General features: G+C 43.6%; 1 protein-coding gene across 29 annotated transcripts in view; it reads left to right on the top strand.

Moving 5' to 3' along the window:
* CAMK2G (calcium/calmodulin dependent protein kinase II gamma) overlaps nucleotides 1-17283 on the top strand; it is a 711799-nt gene that overhangs the window by 582530 nt on the left and 111986 nt on the right. For all 29 annotated transcript variants that reach the window (XM_063961352.1, XM_063961379.1, XM_063961360.1 and 26 more), the window contains exons 8-12: nucleotides 2788-2871; nucleotides 10177-10271; nucleotides 11518-11640; nucleotides 12880-12963; nucleotides 14988-15030. In XM_063961352.1, coding sequence (XP_063817422.1) covers nucleotides 2788-2871; nucleotides 10177-10271; nucleotides 11518-11640; nucleotides 12880-12963; nucleotides 14988-15030 — 429 coding nt within the window. The remainder of the gene's footprint in view (nucleotides 1-2787; nucleotides 2872-10176; nucleotides 10272-11517; nucleotides 11641-12879; nucleotides 12964-14987; nucleotides 15031-17283) is intronic.

Genomic DNA, 17283 nt, shown 5'->3' with positions numbered 1-17283 from the left:
GACGGCAGCTTCCGACAGAAATAGGTCGGAAGGGGTTACGACCTATTCAATAGGGGATGATTTTTTCCGACAAGGCAGGAATTCCAGACTTGTCGGAAACACATGGATCGGCGGAATAGCCGCTGATCCACGTGCTTCTGTCGGAAATGGGGACAAATCTGACAGGTTTTGGCCCCCTTTCCGACAAACTAAATCCGACTTGAAAACAAGTTGGAGTGAAGTGAGGAGACAAGCGGTGCTGCTGGCGGCCGGGGGAGCTGAGATCGGAGGCCGGTGGGAGGAGCTGGCTGTGGGGGGACATGTCTGCGGCAGTGGGGGAAGATGCTGCAGGGAGAGAAGTGCCTGGTCATCCCCCGGCCAGGCACCTCTCTCCCTGCAGCGCCTCCCCCTGCCACCGCAGACATGTCCCCCGCAGCCAGCTCCTCCCGCCGGCCGCCGATCTCTGCTCCCCCGCCACCGTCCCACTCACCGCCGGCCGCCGCCATCTGTACCGCTGGCCACTGCTGTCAGCGCATCCTCAACCGCTGACAGCAGTGGCAGCACAGGACCCTGTGTGCGGCCACATCCGACAGTCGGATTTGGCCGTCCATTGAATAGGGGTTGTCGGATCCATTCCGACAACTGCATGTCGGAATGGATCCGACTCTTATTGAATATACCCCACAGTCATTATGAAATCTGTGATTATTTAGTTTATTATTTCTGATCAGTAAGACCAGGATTCTTAGGCTCTAACCTATTCTAATCCTTTCCTATTACACTCAGAATTTCAGTTTCCTTTTATGTTTTATGTACCAGGGAGAGAAATGCTTAATTTCTACAAGACCAAAAATGACCTAATCTAGCTGTTAGAACTTAGAGACCTAATTCTGTTACTTATGTTGAAACTATATAAATTTGCTGTGGAAATGTGTGGAAACAGAAGTTCCAGCATCACACTGTGTGATTTGCTTTCTGATTTGGGTGTATTGAACCTACTGTCCACCATGGTGGTCATGTTATATATGTACAGTATATGTGTGGTCAGGCTCATAGTGTACTCAGCTTGTATGCTTGCTTGTTGCTTACTACTTGTGTGCTTGAAGGCTTTCCACCCTTGCATTCTCCATGTCAGCTGTCTAGCGTATGGGCTCCTCCGGGTAGCTGAAGTGATTCTGGAGCAGCATTCTGTAGCATTCACTGTTCAGTGTCATGTTAGGAGTAGGAATGTTCTAAGATAGGTGTTTGAAATCAGTAGTTTTCGTATACGGCACAGTGTTTCACACATTCAGATGTGTCCTTCTATATCGTGGTGGCATAGCGTATTAAAGCAGGAGTGTGCGCACACATGCTCCCGCTAGCAGCACAGGACAACAAGCGGGGGAGCCGGACAAAGTAGCGGGCAGCGGTGCTCCCGCCACCCATTTATAGAGGGACGTGGCGCAGGTTATATTGAAGCAGTAGTGGGAGCACAAGCTCCCACTACCCATTAGATTTGCACGAAAAAAGGTGGCGGCAGGGAGCGTGCTAACCACGAACGATAGCAGAAAATGGGGGTGTGGGGGGAACTGTGGCTGCGGGAGGCTGTACTACACAGCACCCTACAGCAACAATGTAAATGGACACATTTGTAATGGTATATTGCATTTCATTGTTAAGTCTGATGATAGGAACTTTAAAAGAGTAGTTTTCATATGTAATTCATATACAACAAAGACACAGTGTTTCAAACATAATGATACGTTGCATGGTTTTGCTTTATTTTCGTAAAACGTATACTTTCTTAAATTGTAATTTTTCAAACCTATAAAATCCTAAAACATGGATTGAAAAAATACTAATTTCTGTTTTTTTAGATCCTAAAAATCCTGGGCATTTTTATCAGTGTTATTATTAAACAGCAAATAGATAAAACATATTACAGGTTGAGTATCCCTTATCCAAAATGCTTGGGACCAGAAGTATTTTGGATATCGGATTTTTCCGTATTTTGGAATAATTGCATACCATAATGAGATATCATTGTGATGGGACCCAAGTCTAAGCACAGAATGCATTTATGTTTCCTATACACCAGGGATGGGGAACCTTCGGCCCTCCAGCTGTTGTTGAACTACACATCCCAGCATGCCCTGCAACAGTTTTAGCATGGCCAAATATCAGCTGGAGGGCCGAAGGTTCCCCATCCCTGCTATACACATTATACACACAGCCTGAAGGTAATTTTAGCCAATATTTTTAATTTCTTTGTGCATTAAACAAAGTGTGTACAGTCACACAATTCATTTATGTTTCATATACACCTTATATACACAGCCTGAAGGTCATTTAATACAATATTTTTAATAACTTTGTGTATTAAACAAAGTTTATGTACATTGAGCCATCAGAAAACAAAGGTTTCACTATCTCACTCAAAAAATTCCGTATTTCGGAATATTCCGTATTTCGGAATATATGGATATGGGATACTCAACCTGTAGTAATAGATGAAACATACTAGTAAACTATAATAAATAAAATGTGGCCAGGATACAGGAGAAAGATATTATAACCATTTTCCATCAGAGCAGCAGGATGAAGTCCTGGGGAATTTTAACAAACCTGGAGAAGACAAGTGAAGACATTGCCCATAGCAACAAATCAGAATCTAGCAGCTATCTTCTAAAAGGTGCTAGATAAATAATTAGAATCTGATTGGTTGCTATGGGTAACATTTCCACATTCACTTGTCCTCCTTTTAGAAGGCTGTTTAGAGGTTCCTCGATCATGTGAGTAGATGATTATATCATGCTCTCTGTATTGCAGGTTTTGCTGGTACACCGGGTTACCTCTCCCCAGAGGTGTTAAGAAAAGACCCTTATGGAAAGCCAGTTGACATATGGGCTTGTGGTAAGACTCATTCTTTTATTATGCCGCTTGGCTGTAACATTGTACCATGTATAGAAAACAATAAATATATCCTTTTTAATGCTTAACCACCAATTAGCAAGTGCACACTGCAACCGTATGACCTGTGTGTACATATAGCCACATGATGTGAATGATTTGTTACACAGGTGGCTTAGAGGTTAGCATTATTGCCTCACAGCCCTCAGGTCATTAATTTAGTTCCTGACCCAGGCAATATAGGTGTAGAGTTTGTATGTTTCCCCATGTTTATGTGAGGTTTTCTCCAGCATTCCTAGGTTATTTGGCTTTGACCGAAAAAAAATAAAAATGATGTGTCTGTATGATAGGGAATACAGGTTATATATCCTGAGCAGGGGATCCGGTAGCTGGGTCGACAGTAACTAGGTCGACCACTATTGGTTGACAGGGTCTCTAGGTCGACATGTTCTAGGTGGACAGGTTTTTTTTTTTTTTTTTACTTGAAGCCCGAGGTGCGGTACTTCTTCACCCAGTGTTTGTGACCAAACGTGCTGGGGGCATAGGTTCTTGGACCCTCTCCGAAAGGAGAAGGGCCCCGTTACTCCCCTACCCCTCAGAGCCAAAAGGCCTACTGAGGGGAAAAAGGGACTGTGGGTCCCTCCTTGCCAAAGCGCAGAGGGACCCTCGTATATCCCCAAGGTTGGCCGAAGTTCTAGGTGGACAGGTGAAAAGGTTGCTGCGGTAACGGAGCGAGGCTCCTTGCCCGAAGCATGGCGAGCGGACACGGTGCACTAATTGGGGTTCCTGGTCACTGTACGGAGAAAACTACACCAAAAAAACATAAAATAACTCATGTCGACCTTTTGACCCGTCGACCTATACCATGTCGACCTAGAGACCCTGTCGACCTAGTTACTGTTGACCTTGCATACCACACCCCCTGAGCAGAGCAGCTCAATTATTTTGTATATTTGCCTTTATTTAAATCCAGTATCCTCTGCTCTATCATGGAAAATAGCAGGAATCTTACTTTCTCTAACGTCCTAGTGGATGCTGGGGACTCCGTCAGGACCATGGGGAATAGCGGGCTCCGCAGGAGACAGGGCACATCTAAAAAGCTTTTTAGGTCACATGGTGTGTACTGGCTCCTCCCCCCATGACCCTCCTCCAAGCCTCAGTTAGGTTTTTGTGCCCGTCCGAGAAGGGTGCAAACTGGATGGCTCTCTTAAGGAGCTGTTTAGTAAAGTTTTTTTTTAGGTTTCTAATCAGTGATTCCTGCTGGCGACAGGATCACTGCAACGAGGGACTTAGGGGAGAGATCTCCAACTCACCTGCGTGCAGGATGGATTGGGATCTTAGGCTACTGGACACTGAGCTCCAGAGGGAGTCGGAACACAGGTCAGCCTGGGGTTCGTCCCGGAGCCGCGCCGCCGATCCCCCTTACAGACGCTGAAGAAAGACGGCGGAACGGAGGTCCGGAAACAGGCGGCAGAAGACTTCACAGTCTTCAGAGAGGTAGCGCACAGCACTGCAGCTGTGCGCCATTGTTGCTACACGGCTCACTGACACGGTCACGGAGGGTGCAGGGCGCTGCTGGGGGCGCCCTGGGCAGCAATATAAATACCTATTTGGCAAATAAATACATCACATATAGCCATTAAGGCTATATGTATGTATTTAACCCAGGCCAGTTTTCCTAATAACCGGGAGAAAAGCCCGCCGTGAAAGGGGCGGAGCTTATTCTCCTCAGCACTCAGCGCCATTTTCCTGACCAGCTCCGCTGGTGAGGAAGGCTCCCACTCTCCCCTGCACTACAGAAACAGGGTTAAAGAGAAGGGGGGCATAAATTGGCGATATAATTATATATTAAGAGCCCATATATAGAAACAACACCTTCTAGGGTTGTTATATACATTATGGCGCTTTTGGTGTGTGCTGGCAAACTCTCCCTCTGTCTCCCCAAAGGGCTAGTGGGTCCTGTCCTCTATCAGAGCATTCCCTGTATGTGTGTGCTGTAGGTCGGTACGTGTGTGTCGACATGTATGAGGAAAATGTTGGTGAGGAGACGGAGAAAATTGCCTGTAATGGTGATGTCACTCTCTAGGGAGTCGACACCAGAAGATGGCTTACTTATGGAATTACGTGATAATGTCAACACGCTGCAAGCCGGTTGACGACATGAGACAGCCGGCGGACAAATTAGTATCGGTCCAGGCGTCTCAGACACCGTCAGGGGCTTGTAAAAACGCCCATTTACCTCAGTCGGTCGACAGACACTGACACGGACACTGACCCCAGTGTCGACGGTGAAGAAACAAACGTATTTTTCCTTTAGGGCCACAAGTTACATGTTAAGGGCAATGAAAGAGGTGTTACGTATTTCTGATACCACAAGTACCACAAATAAGGGTATTTTGTAGGGTGGGAATAAACTACTTGTAGTTTTGCCTAAATCAGATAAATTAAATGAAGTGTGTGATGATACGTGGGGTTCCTCCGACAGAAAGTTATGGGCGGTATACCCTTTTTCCCGCCAGTAGTAAGGGCGAGTTGGAAAACACACCTTAGGGTGGACAAGGCGCTCACACGCTTATAAAAAACATGGCGTTACCGTTTCCAGATACGGCCGCCCTCAAGGAGCCAGCTGATAGGAAGCTGGAAAATATCATAACAGTATATACACACATACTGGTGTTATACTACGACCAGCAATCGCCTCAGCCTGGATGTGCAGCGCTGAGGGGGCTTGGTCGGATTTCCTGACTGAAAATTTTGATACCCTTGACAGGGACAGGATTTTATTGTCTATAGAGCATTTTAAGGATGCATTTCTATATATGTGTGATGCGCAGAGGCATATTTGCATTCTGGCATCAAGAGTAAATGTGATGTACATATCTGCCAGACGAAGACACGACAGTGGTCAGGTGAGGCAGATTCCTGACGGCATATGGAAGTATTGCCGTATAAAGGGGCGGTCCATTGGACCTGGTGGCCATGGCAACAGCTGAAAAATCCACCTTTTGTTACCCCGAGTCACATATTGGCAGAAAAGGACACAGTCTTTTCAGTCTCAGTCCTTTCGTCCCCATACGGGCAGGCGGGCGAAGGCCAGTCATATCTGCCCAGGGGGAGAGGAAAGGGAAGAAGACTGCAGCAAGCAGCTCATTCCCAGGAACAGAAGCTCCTCACGGCTTCTGCCAAGTCCGCAGCATAACGCTGGGGCCGTACAAGCGGACTCAGGTGCGGTAGGGGGTCATCTCAAGAGTTTCAGCAACACTCGCAAGGGAACTCCGGGATCCTACATGTAATATCCCAGGTGTACATTGGAAATTCGAGACGTCTCCCCCTCACACAATTCACAGGCTGTATTCCCAGCAGGTGATAATCAAAGTACCCTTCTTACAACAAGGAAGGGGGTAGTATTCCACACTATATTGTGGTACTGAAGCCAACCGGCTCGGTGAGATCTGAAATATTTGAACACTTACATACAAGCGTTCAAATCAAGATGGAGTCACTCGAAGCAGTGATAGCGAACCAGGAAGAAGGGGACGATATGATGTCACTGGATATCAGGGACGTTTACCTACAGGTCCAAATTTGCCCTTCTCACCAAGGGTACTTCAGGTTCCTGGTACAGAACTGTCACTATCAGTTCAGACGCTGCCGTTTGGATTGTCCACGGCGCCCCGGGTCTTTACCAAGGTAATGGCCGGAATGAGGATTTTTCTTAAAAGAAACATGGACGCTTTCCTGATAAGGGCAAGGTCCAGAGAACAGTTGGAGGTCGGAGTAGCACTATCTTAAGTAGTTCTACGACAGCACGAGTGGATTCTAAATATTCCAAAATCGCAGCTTTTTCCGACGACACGTCTACTGTTCCTAGGGAAGATTCTGGACACAGTCCAGAAAAACGTGTTTCTCCCAGTGGAGAAAACCAGGGAGTTATCCGAGCTAATCGGGATCCTCCTAAAACCAGGAAAAGTGTCAGTGCATCATTGCACAAGAGTCCTGGTAAAAATGGTGGCTTATTACGAAGCAATTCCATTCGGCAGATTTCCCGCAAGAACTCTTCAGTGGGATCTGCTGGACAAATGGTCCGGATCGCATCCTCAGATGCATCAGCGGATAACCCTATATCCAAGGAAAAGGGTGTCTCTCCTGTGGTGATTACAGAGTGCTCATCTTCTAGAGGGCCGCAGATTCGGCATTCAGGATTGGATGCCGGTGACCACGGAGGCCAGCCTGAGAGGCTGGGGAACAGTCACACAGGGAAAAAATTTCCAGGGAAGTGTGATTAAGTCTGGAGAATTCTCTCCGCATAAATAAGCTTAGAGCAAATTTATAATGCTCTAAACTTAGCTAGACCTCTGCTTCAAGGTCAGCCGGTATTGATCCAGTGGGATAACATCACGGCAGTCGCCCACGTAAACAGAAGGGCGGCACAAGAAGCAGGGGGGCAGTGAAAACTGCAAGGATTTTTCGCTAGGCGGAAAATCATGTGATAGCACTGTCAGCAGTGTTCTTTCCGGGAGTGGACGACTGGGAAGCAGACTTCCTTAGCAGGCATGACCTCCACCCGGGAGAGTGGAAACTTCATAGGGAAGTTTTTCAACATGATTGTGGACCGTTGGCAAAGACCAAAGGTGGACATGATGGCGTCCCGCCCGAACAAAAAACGGGACATGAGACCTTCAGGCGATAGCTGTGGATGTTCTGGTAACACCGTGGGTGTACCAGTCTGTGTATGTGTTCCCTCCTCTGTTTCTCATAACCAGGGTATTGAGAATTATAAGACATAGAGGAGTATGAACTATACTAGTGGCTCCGGATGGGCCAAGAGGGACTTGGTACCCGGAACTTCAAGAAATGCTCACAGAGGACTAAGGGCCTGGGGAGCTAAGAAGGGACTTGATTCAGCAAGTACCATGTCTATTCCAAGACTTACCGCGGCTGCGTTTGACGGCATGGCGGTTGAATGCCGGATCCTGAGGGGAAAAGGCATTCCATAAGAGGTCATACCTACCTTGGTCAAAGCCAGGAAGGAGGTGACCGCACAACGTCATCACCACATGTGGTGAAAATATGTTGCGTGGGTGAGGCCAGGAAGGCTCCACGACGAAAATTCAACTAGGTCGATTTCTACACTTCCTGAAAACAGGAGTGTTTTGGACCTCAAATTGGGGTTCATTAACATTTAAATTTCGGCCCTGTAGATTTTCTTCCAGAAAGAATTGACTTCAGTTCCTGAAGTCCAGATTGTAAAGGATGTATTGCATATACAGCTTTTTTGTGCCCCTAGGGGCACCGTGAGATCTCAACATAGTGTTGGGATTTCTTAAAATCATATTGGTTTGAACCGCTCAAATCTGTGGATTTGAAATATCTCACATGGAAAGTGACCATGCTATTGACAAATATCTCACATGGGAAGTGACCATGTTGTTAGCCCTGGCCTCGGCCAGGCGATTGTCAGAATGGGCGGCTTTGTCTTACAAAAGCCCATATTAAAATTTTCCATTTGAACAGGACAGAACTGGGACTCGTCTCCAGTTTCTTCATAAAGGGGTGTCAGCGTTTTCACCTGAAACAACCTCTTGTGGTGCCTGCGGCTACTAGGGACTTGGAGGACTCCAAGTTACTAGACGTGGTCAGGGCCCTAAAAATATATATATATATATATATATATAGTTAGGACGGCTGGAGTCAGAAAGTCTGACTTGCTGTTTATACTGTATACACCCAACAAGCTGGGTGCTCATGCTTCTAAGCAGTCTATTGCACGCTGGATTTGTAGTACAATTCAGCTTGCACATTCTGTGGCAGGCCTGCCACAGACGAAATATGTAGATGCCCATTCCACAAGGAAGGTGGGCTCATCCTGGGCGGCTGCCCGAGGAGTCTCGGCATTACAACTTTGCCGAGCAGTTACGTGGTCAGGGGAGAACACGTTTGTAAAATTTTACAAATTTTGATACTCTGGCTAAGGAGGACCTGGAGTTCTCTCATTCGGTGCTGCAGAGTCATCCGCACTCTCCCGCCCGTTTGGGAGCTTTGGTATAATCCCCATGGTCCTGACGGAGTCCCCAGCATCCACTAGGACGTTAGAGAAAATAAGAATTTACTTACCGATAATTCTATTTCTCGTAGTCCGTAGTGGATGCTGGGCGCCCATCCCAAGTGCGGATTGTCTGCAATGCTTGTACATAGTTATTGTTACAAAAATCGGGTTATTACTATTGTTGTGAGCCATCTTTTCGGAGGCTACTTCGTTTTGTTATCATACTGTTAACTGGGTTCAGATCACAAGTTGTACGGTGTGATTGGTGTGGCTGGTATGAGTCTTACCCGGGATTCAAGATCCTTCCTTATTGTGTACGCTCGTCCGGGCACAGTACCTAACTGAGGCTTGGAGGAGGGTCATGGGGGGAGGAGCCAGTACACACCATGTGACCTAAAAAGCTTTTTAGATGTGCCCTGTCTCCTGCGGAGCCCGCTATTCCCCATGGTCCTGACGGAGTCCCCAGCATCCACTACGGACTACGAGAAATAGAATTATCGGTAAGTAAATTCTTATTTTCTATTACCCAGCAATTACTTTTGTATAAAACATGTCTGTGAGATAAATGTACAGTTGCTATAATGGCTATAGCGCTATATTATTGAAATCTGTAAATTCCTAATAATAGAAAATCTAAATAGTGGGAAATGTGCATATATATATACAGGTTGAGTCTCCCTTATCCAAAATGGTTGGGACCAGAGTTATTTTGGATATCGGATTTTTCCGTATTTTGGAATAATTGCATACCATAATGAGATATTATGGTGATGGGACCTAAATCTAAGCACAGAATGCATTTATGTTACATATACACCTTATACACACAGCCTGAAGGTCATTTTAGCCAATATTTTTTATAACTTTGTGCATTAAACAAAGTGTGTCTACATTCACACAATTCATTTATGTTTCATATACACCTTATACACACAGCCTAAAGGTCATTTAATACAATATTTTTAATAACTTTGTGTATTAAACAAAGTTTGTGTACATTGAGCCATCAAAAAACAAAGGTTTCACTATCTCAGTCTCACTCAAAAAAGTCCGTATTTCGGAATATTCCGTATTTCGGAATATTTGGATATGGGATACTCAACCTGTATATGCACAACATATTTTGTTCCTGGATCTGGGTGTTATACATTGACCCTGAATGTGCTTTCTTGTATATGTGCTTTGGTAAAGTGTTTGCAGGACGAAGGCGGAGAAGTGGCTCTGTAGAAACACAGTGACTGGTAACCATTTTCTTCTTTCAGGGGTTATTCTGTACATATTACTAGTGGGTTACCCTCCTTTTTGGGATGAAGATCAACATAAGCTCTATCAGCAGATCAAAGCTGGAGCATATGATGTAAGTAGAGAACATCTACTGACACATTCAGGATTCAGTGTTTAGCTCCATTAAACAATGTTTAGGCTTTGGCATTGAAAATAACATTTCTGTAAGCTCTGTCTTTTATAGACATTTCTGTAAATGTGTTCCACCTGTCGGAAGGCTGTAGTGGTCCTCACTGCTCCCATTCTCTTTCCTATCCCTCCTGTCCTCTGAGATGGGATGTAGTTATGTGACCGGTGGTCAGGAGACTGCCGGTCACAATACCTTCCCCCTACATCCCGCCCCCATACAAATGCTATCAGCATTAAGGTGTCAAAGTAATATTGTCCACGATAATGGTAATAGGCTGCAGGAGTGGTTAAAGCCACAATGTGTAGACAATTAGCAGCCAAGTTTGTAGCTTCAGTTAAGCAATGTTAGGAGGCATGATGTCCAGAAATAATAGGCACAGACAGGGACATTAGCAGTCTCAAGGATCCGGCATGTAAGTATTGAAGTAAGAATGGACATCAAATTGATGGAAGTACTTTTTCCATTAAAATGCAAGTTTGCGATGGTTAAAAGCCATAAGATGCTGCTTCTGATACCCATCTGGTAGCTGGCTGTTTTAGTTCAGCTGAGTACACCTGTAAGTTGTGTGTGCAGCTCAGCTAATGTGCGCATGTGTGACGTTTTGGCTGTTTCTGTGCATGAGCACAGTAGAACTATCAATAATTATACCATTGTATGGCGTTGCTTGTTTTGAAGTCGGTAGCCTGGCAAAACTATTTCATTTGTCTGTATGATTGCCTGTGTTCCTTCCAATAGAGGAATGGCTCTATAGTTCTGCCTAGTGCAATAAATAGTGAGCATCAGTCTCCGTTCCCACCAATCAGTTTCATTCCGATTCACTGAACCTTTTATTTATTTATTTATTTATATATATATATATATATATATATATATATATATATATATATATATATATATAGATATATATAGATAGATAGATAGATAGATTGAAGCTTGTTTTATGCATTAGATGATATTTGTTATGGTTTTGGACATTATTTTCAGGGTTATCTGGAGACCAGTTTTGGTTATCTGCCCATGATCATGCCATAGTACATACTAGTATTTGATTGTAATGTCTGTACCATAACACATTTCTTTCAGTTACTGATGTGGATGACAGAATATTGGGGCTGATAACATATTTGTTGTGGTTTTGAGTTTTTTCAAGTTCTCTTTAGACCTTGTCACATTAATATCTCTTCTTTAGTTCCCGTCACCTGAGTGGGACACAGTGACTCCGGAAGCAAAGAATTTAATCAATCAGATGCTGACAATAAACCCTGCAAAACGCATCACAGCAGATCAGGCTCTGAAGCACCCGTGGGTCTGCGTAAGTTTTTCAGAAAATTTGATACCCATGCTTAAAGTATAAAAAAAAATAAAAAAAAATATTATATATATATATATATATATATATATATATATATATATATATATATATGTACGTACGTACGTACGTACGTACGTACATATATATGTGTGTGTAAGCTGTGAAGTTTACAAGATTACATGCTGTACCCCATTGTCTACAGCACCATTTTTTTTTCTTTTTACTAAAAGTCATTATGAAGAAAGAATAATGTCACATTAAAGGCAACATGAAAATGAGAGTGACATTTTTCAGAAACATTTTAGCAGCTGCAGCAATCTAGTCTGACATGGAAATAGATTTGCCAATGTATTCTTTATTTTAAATGTGGATAAAGGCTCCCTCTAAATGTCACATGAAAACTAACAGAGCCAATCATTATTTTTCGTGACTACTTTCCAGACTGAAATATCAGTAAAAACAGTTATTTAGCAGCAGAAAAGAACCATGCAGTGCTATCTAGTAGTCTGTGCTTTATTGTGTGTGTTAGGGTATGTTTGCAATACAGGTTGAGTATCCCATATCCAAATATTCCGAAATACGGACTTTTTTGAGTGACAGTGAGATAGTGAAACCTTTGTTTTTTGATGGCTCAATGTACACAAACTTTGTTTAATACACAAAGTTATAAAAAGTATTGTATTAAATGACCTTCAGGTTGTGTGTATAAGGTGTATATGAAACATAAATGAATTGTGTGAATGTACACACACATTGTGCATTAAACAAAGTTATTAAAAATATTGGCTAAAATGACCATCAGGCTGTGTGTATAAGATGTATATGTAACATAAATGCATTCTGTGCTTAGATTTAGGTCCCATCACCATGATATCTCATTATGGGATGCAATTATTCCAAAATACGGAAAAATCCGATATCCAAAATACCTCTGGTCCCAAGCATTTTGGATAAGGGATACTCAACCTGTATTCGGTTTTGGGTTTTTTTTTTGTTTCTAATATAAAAAATATGTTGATTTCTATTCTAATCACATAAAAAAGAATAAATATATATGTTTGATGGGCTGCTAGTTGCCTATTCTACTACAGGCCTAGTACAGTTACAGGGGACTATAGAATACTTTAAATTGCTCTAATACGGTCCTGTACACTTGAGATTAGGTTTTTCCAACCAGTTGTTATGGTCGTTTGTTCTTTTTATTAATGTAATAATTATATCCTTTTTTTCCCTCCCCAGCAACGATCAACAGTTGCCTCAATGATGCACAGACAAGAGACAGTAGAATGTCTGCGGAAATTCAACGCTCGGAGAAAGCTTAAAGTGAGTCTCATGCTCAAGTTTTATTTGTTTGTAGGAATTTTTCTTTTCTTTTTTAATAAAACTGGAGCTGCGAGACAATGGTTGTTTTTAAACCTTGTTATTTGAAGACTGATGGTTTTATTTAATATATAGTCCTTATTTTGTTCTATGAGGCTTGTTCATTATTGCACAATACTAAGTTTTGTAAATGGATCTAGCTGCTATTCTTACGGCACATGCTCTGTAGCTGATCATACGCAACTTGGAGAAAGTACAAGCGCGTCAGATTTATACGCACCTCTAGCATATCTCCACTTGTGGCTGATTGGTTGTATCTGTGTACCAACTGGGAGTTCACACGTGCATTTAAGTGTCCTGGGGGGGCCATGGGATGGAATTGTGATTTATTAAGGGTCAGTGTTACACAGAGATCTGTCTGTTTTTAGACGGATATATTGCACCAGGTACAGATGCAGCCACACCCATTGAAACCGCCGTATGGGCTGCCACTAGCCGCTGCCTCAGTTTATATCTGTGGCCGTGTGCGTGCATACGCATGTGGCCGTCATAGTTGCTGGCACACTAGTCACGCCACCATTATTACGAATAGGACGCTGAGTCTGGCTACAACTGTATATGGCTGATGAAAGTCTGCACTGTTAGTGATGAGAACTACAAGCAGATGAATAGGGGGAGTGAATGCATGCATGCAGCCATCTGTGAATGTAGAAGAATATACCCATTTCCATGCTTCCGTGTAATTCTGAAGTAGGCCTCTTCTGCCTCTTAAAAAAACAAACAAAAAACAACTCTCTTCCAGTATCACTATTTGCTTGATTGAGAGACTGCAATATAGCGCTTTCTGTATGCTGGTTCTATAGCTTAACTTCTGCCTAAACTATATATGGCTTCATTTTATACCCTACTGTTCTCTCTACGCAAGCAATGGTGAGGAAAGCATACAGTATGTCTTCTCACACTCAACTCGGAAGGGAGCATTTACTGTAATCCTAGGCTTTCTACAAGCTGAGTAGAGAGAGTTTTTATGAATGTACTGTCTACTATATATGTAATAAATAAAATAGCTTTCCCTAATCTGATGATGGGTTTTCTCTAACCTAGCACTTTCCAATATTCCAAACTAATGTACAACCTTTTTAGTTGTGAGTCCTCAACAAAATTTTTCACCTTTAAAACTGGTTAAAGACAGTAAGCACAGATAGGTATTAAGCCAACTAAAGACATTTTAATAGCTCAAAGTCATAACCTTCACAATTTAAAATAACCCTGTAAACATTACAATTTAAGATAAAGCAACCTGGCAGGTGACGGTGCTTATACTGGGAGAGGAGGGTGAAGTTCTGCTCGCTAGGTTTTCCATTTCAACCTTCAGCTCAGGGCCATATAGATAAATTCTTGTATAGGGTGTGCAGTGTACATGAGCCCCTGGGTCAAGGGGGCCCACGCTGCAAGCCTTGCATATCAGGACAAGTCTGACTGAGCTCAGTGCCATTTTTACATACATTTTTGGCAGAAACATGTCACTAGTGACATATCTTCCACGTCACTAGTGACATATCTTCCACGTCACTAGTGACATATCTTCCACGTCACTAGTGACATATCTTCCACGTCACTAGTGACATATCTTCCACGTCACTAGTGACATATCTTCCACGTCACTAGTGACATATCTTCCACGTCACTAGTGACATATCTTCCACGTCACTAGTGACATATCTTCCACGTGACTAGTGACATATCTTCCACGTCACTAGTGCAATATCTTCCACGTCACTAGTGTCATGTCTTTAAAAAAAAAAAAAATTACCAAAAATATAGCACATAGGCAGAAGATTGGAAGGCCAAGGGGCCAAATTCTGTGCATTCTTCTACACATGCGCCTCTGCTTCAGTTAGATCAGGTTGTGCAGGTTGCAGCATTATGTTTTATATTAGACAATTGGTCAACTCTTATTGCCTTTCCCTAGATGAAGTTTTGTACTATAACAATTCTCTTTTACAATGTATTTTATTCTATTACAGGGTGCAATTCTCACTACGATGCTGGTATCTCGGAATTTTTCAGGTAAGCCCGGCATGGAATACCGTAATAAAGAATTATAGTTAGCATGCATGGTGTAAAAGTACAGACTGAAAGGAGGTTGGTCTTAGTGTGTCACTGGGACTGGTGTGGGAGAATGAATGGAAGAAGCAGCTTTATTGTGCCTAACTGACTAGACTGGATTACTGTACCAAAGGTCGTAATTAGAAAATAAAGGGAATATTTTATTCACATTGAAATGATGCTGCTATCTCTGGACTGATTCGGGGGTGGTCACAGTGCTCGTCGCAATGTCACCGCTGCAGCGGATCTGAGATATATGCTTATGCCGCAGCCACTGGGATTTATATTACGATGCCCACCACCAGCATCTCCGATCCGCCACTTGCTTACAGATGCATCATCAGACCACTGAACAACCCTGTGGTTGCTCAGAATGTCCGTTGCAACGCCTGGCCCAGAACCACTATGTATGAAAGCGCAGTTGCTGGCTTTGGCACGTCACGACATGACTGCATTTTAGTATCCACCCCCTGTTACTTCCCATAACCACTGTGCATCCACACTACAGCCGTCATCGCAAGACAGCACAGTGCAGCTCTGATGTATGACATTGGCTAGTCGTGCATTGCGTCCACCTGAATCAGTCTCCTGTCTTTAAAATATCAAATAACAGTTTTAGGCCCTACACACTGGCTGACATCACTGCATGATATGAACGATCTCGTTCATTAATGAACGAGATAACGTTCATATCGTGCAGTGTGGAGGCACCAGCGATGAACGATCTCGTCCATATTTGCCTGCAGTTCTATGGAGCCGTGTGACGGGAGGAGTGAAGTAACTTAACTCCCCCATCACTGCCCCCCCCCCCCACGCCGCCGGGTCGCCCTTCGGCCGTATCCGCCGTCTGGCAGCTCGGCGGCGGATTGGCCAATGTGTAGGGCCCATTAGTGTTATATAGACAACCATCAATGGTTATAAAGAAAAATGTTTTTCCTTAAATAATTACATTTTGCTCAATGCATAGTAGCAGAGGCTACAATTTGTTTCATATTTATTTAGTATATAGTAAGCAGTAAGACGTAATACTAATGAAAACATTGAAAGCAAAATAGACAATAGCTGTATATGTCACTTGCTTATTCCACTAAGTCGTTGATCTTTAACCATATAACTGGCTAACATTGTTTCAAAAATGTCTCAAATTGTCGAATTATGTAATAAGCTATTTAAACCAGATTCAACAAAATGTAAAATAAAATTTAAATATCTATATAAATAAAGTTATAATTAAAACAAAAACAATATTGGGACATTTTTTAAATAAATGTTTCATAGTTTAAAAAAAGGGAAACGTTTGTGTTAGATGGGGGGGACTGAGGGTGGGACGGAGCCATGACAAGGGGGCGCCACCAAACAAAGTGGAGGACAGGGCAAGCAGGGGAAGAAATAAAGATAAAATTTCATTTGTCACCCCTGTATACCTATTCCTACAATGCACAGCTATTGTGCTATGGTGAAGGCCATGGGCCCCATCCGCCGCCAGTGTTTGTGAGCGCTTTTCTCCAGAGCCCCGTGGGTGGCTTCACCTTTCCAAGCAGTCTGCTGCCGCAGGTTGCTGTCCCATCTTCTGTGCTAGCCAGTTCTGTCCCTCTTAGTCTTCACAGATGCATTACTCGGAGTAGGCGTCACTATGCTGAGCCTGGTGTGATATCCCGGGACCACAGCCAGGCCTCCTCCCAGTATTGCATCAGTGAAAAGAGACAGAACCAGTTAGGGCAGAAGATGGGACAGCATCCTGCAGCAGCAGACTGCTTGGAAAGGTGATGCCGCCCACCGTAATCCTGAGCTAAGGACTCACCCGCACGACCCTAGTAGTGTGTATGTGTGTATATATATATATATATATATATATGTGTGTATATATATTTCTCTGACGTCCTAGTGGATGCTGGGGACTCCGTAAGGACCATGGGGAATAGACGGGCTCCGCAGGAGACTGGGCACTCTAAAGAAAGATTCAGGACTATCTGGTGTGCACTGGCTCCTCCCCCTATGACCCTCCTCCAAGCCTCAGTTAGATTTCTGTGCCCGGCCGAGCTGGATGCACACTAGGGGCTCTCCTGAGCTCCTAGAAAGAAAGTATAGTTTAGGTTTTTTATTTTACAGTGAGACCTGCTGGCAACAGGCTCACTGCAGCGAGGGACTAAGGGGAGAAGAAGCGAACCTACCTAACTGGTGGTAGCTTTGGCTTCTTAGGCTACTGGACACCAT

Source organism: Pseudophryne corroboree, chromosome 3, assembly GCF_028390025.1.
Source record: "Pseudophryne corroboree isolate aPseCor3 chromosome 3, aPseCor3.hap2, whole genome shotgun sequence".
In the NCBI taxonomy this organism is placed as follows: Eukaryota; Metazoa; Chordata; class Amphibia; order Anura; family Myobatrachidae; genus Pseudophryne; species Pseudophryne corroboree.
This window is presented reverse-complemented; position numbering and strand designations above follow the sequence as displayed.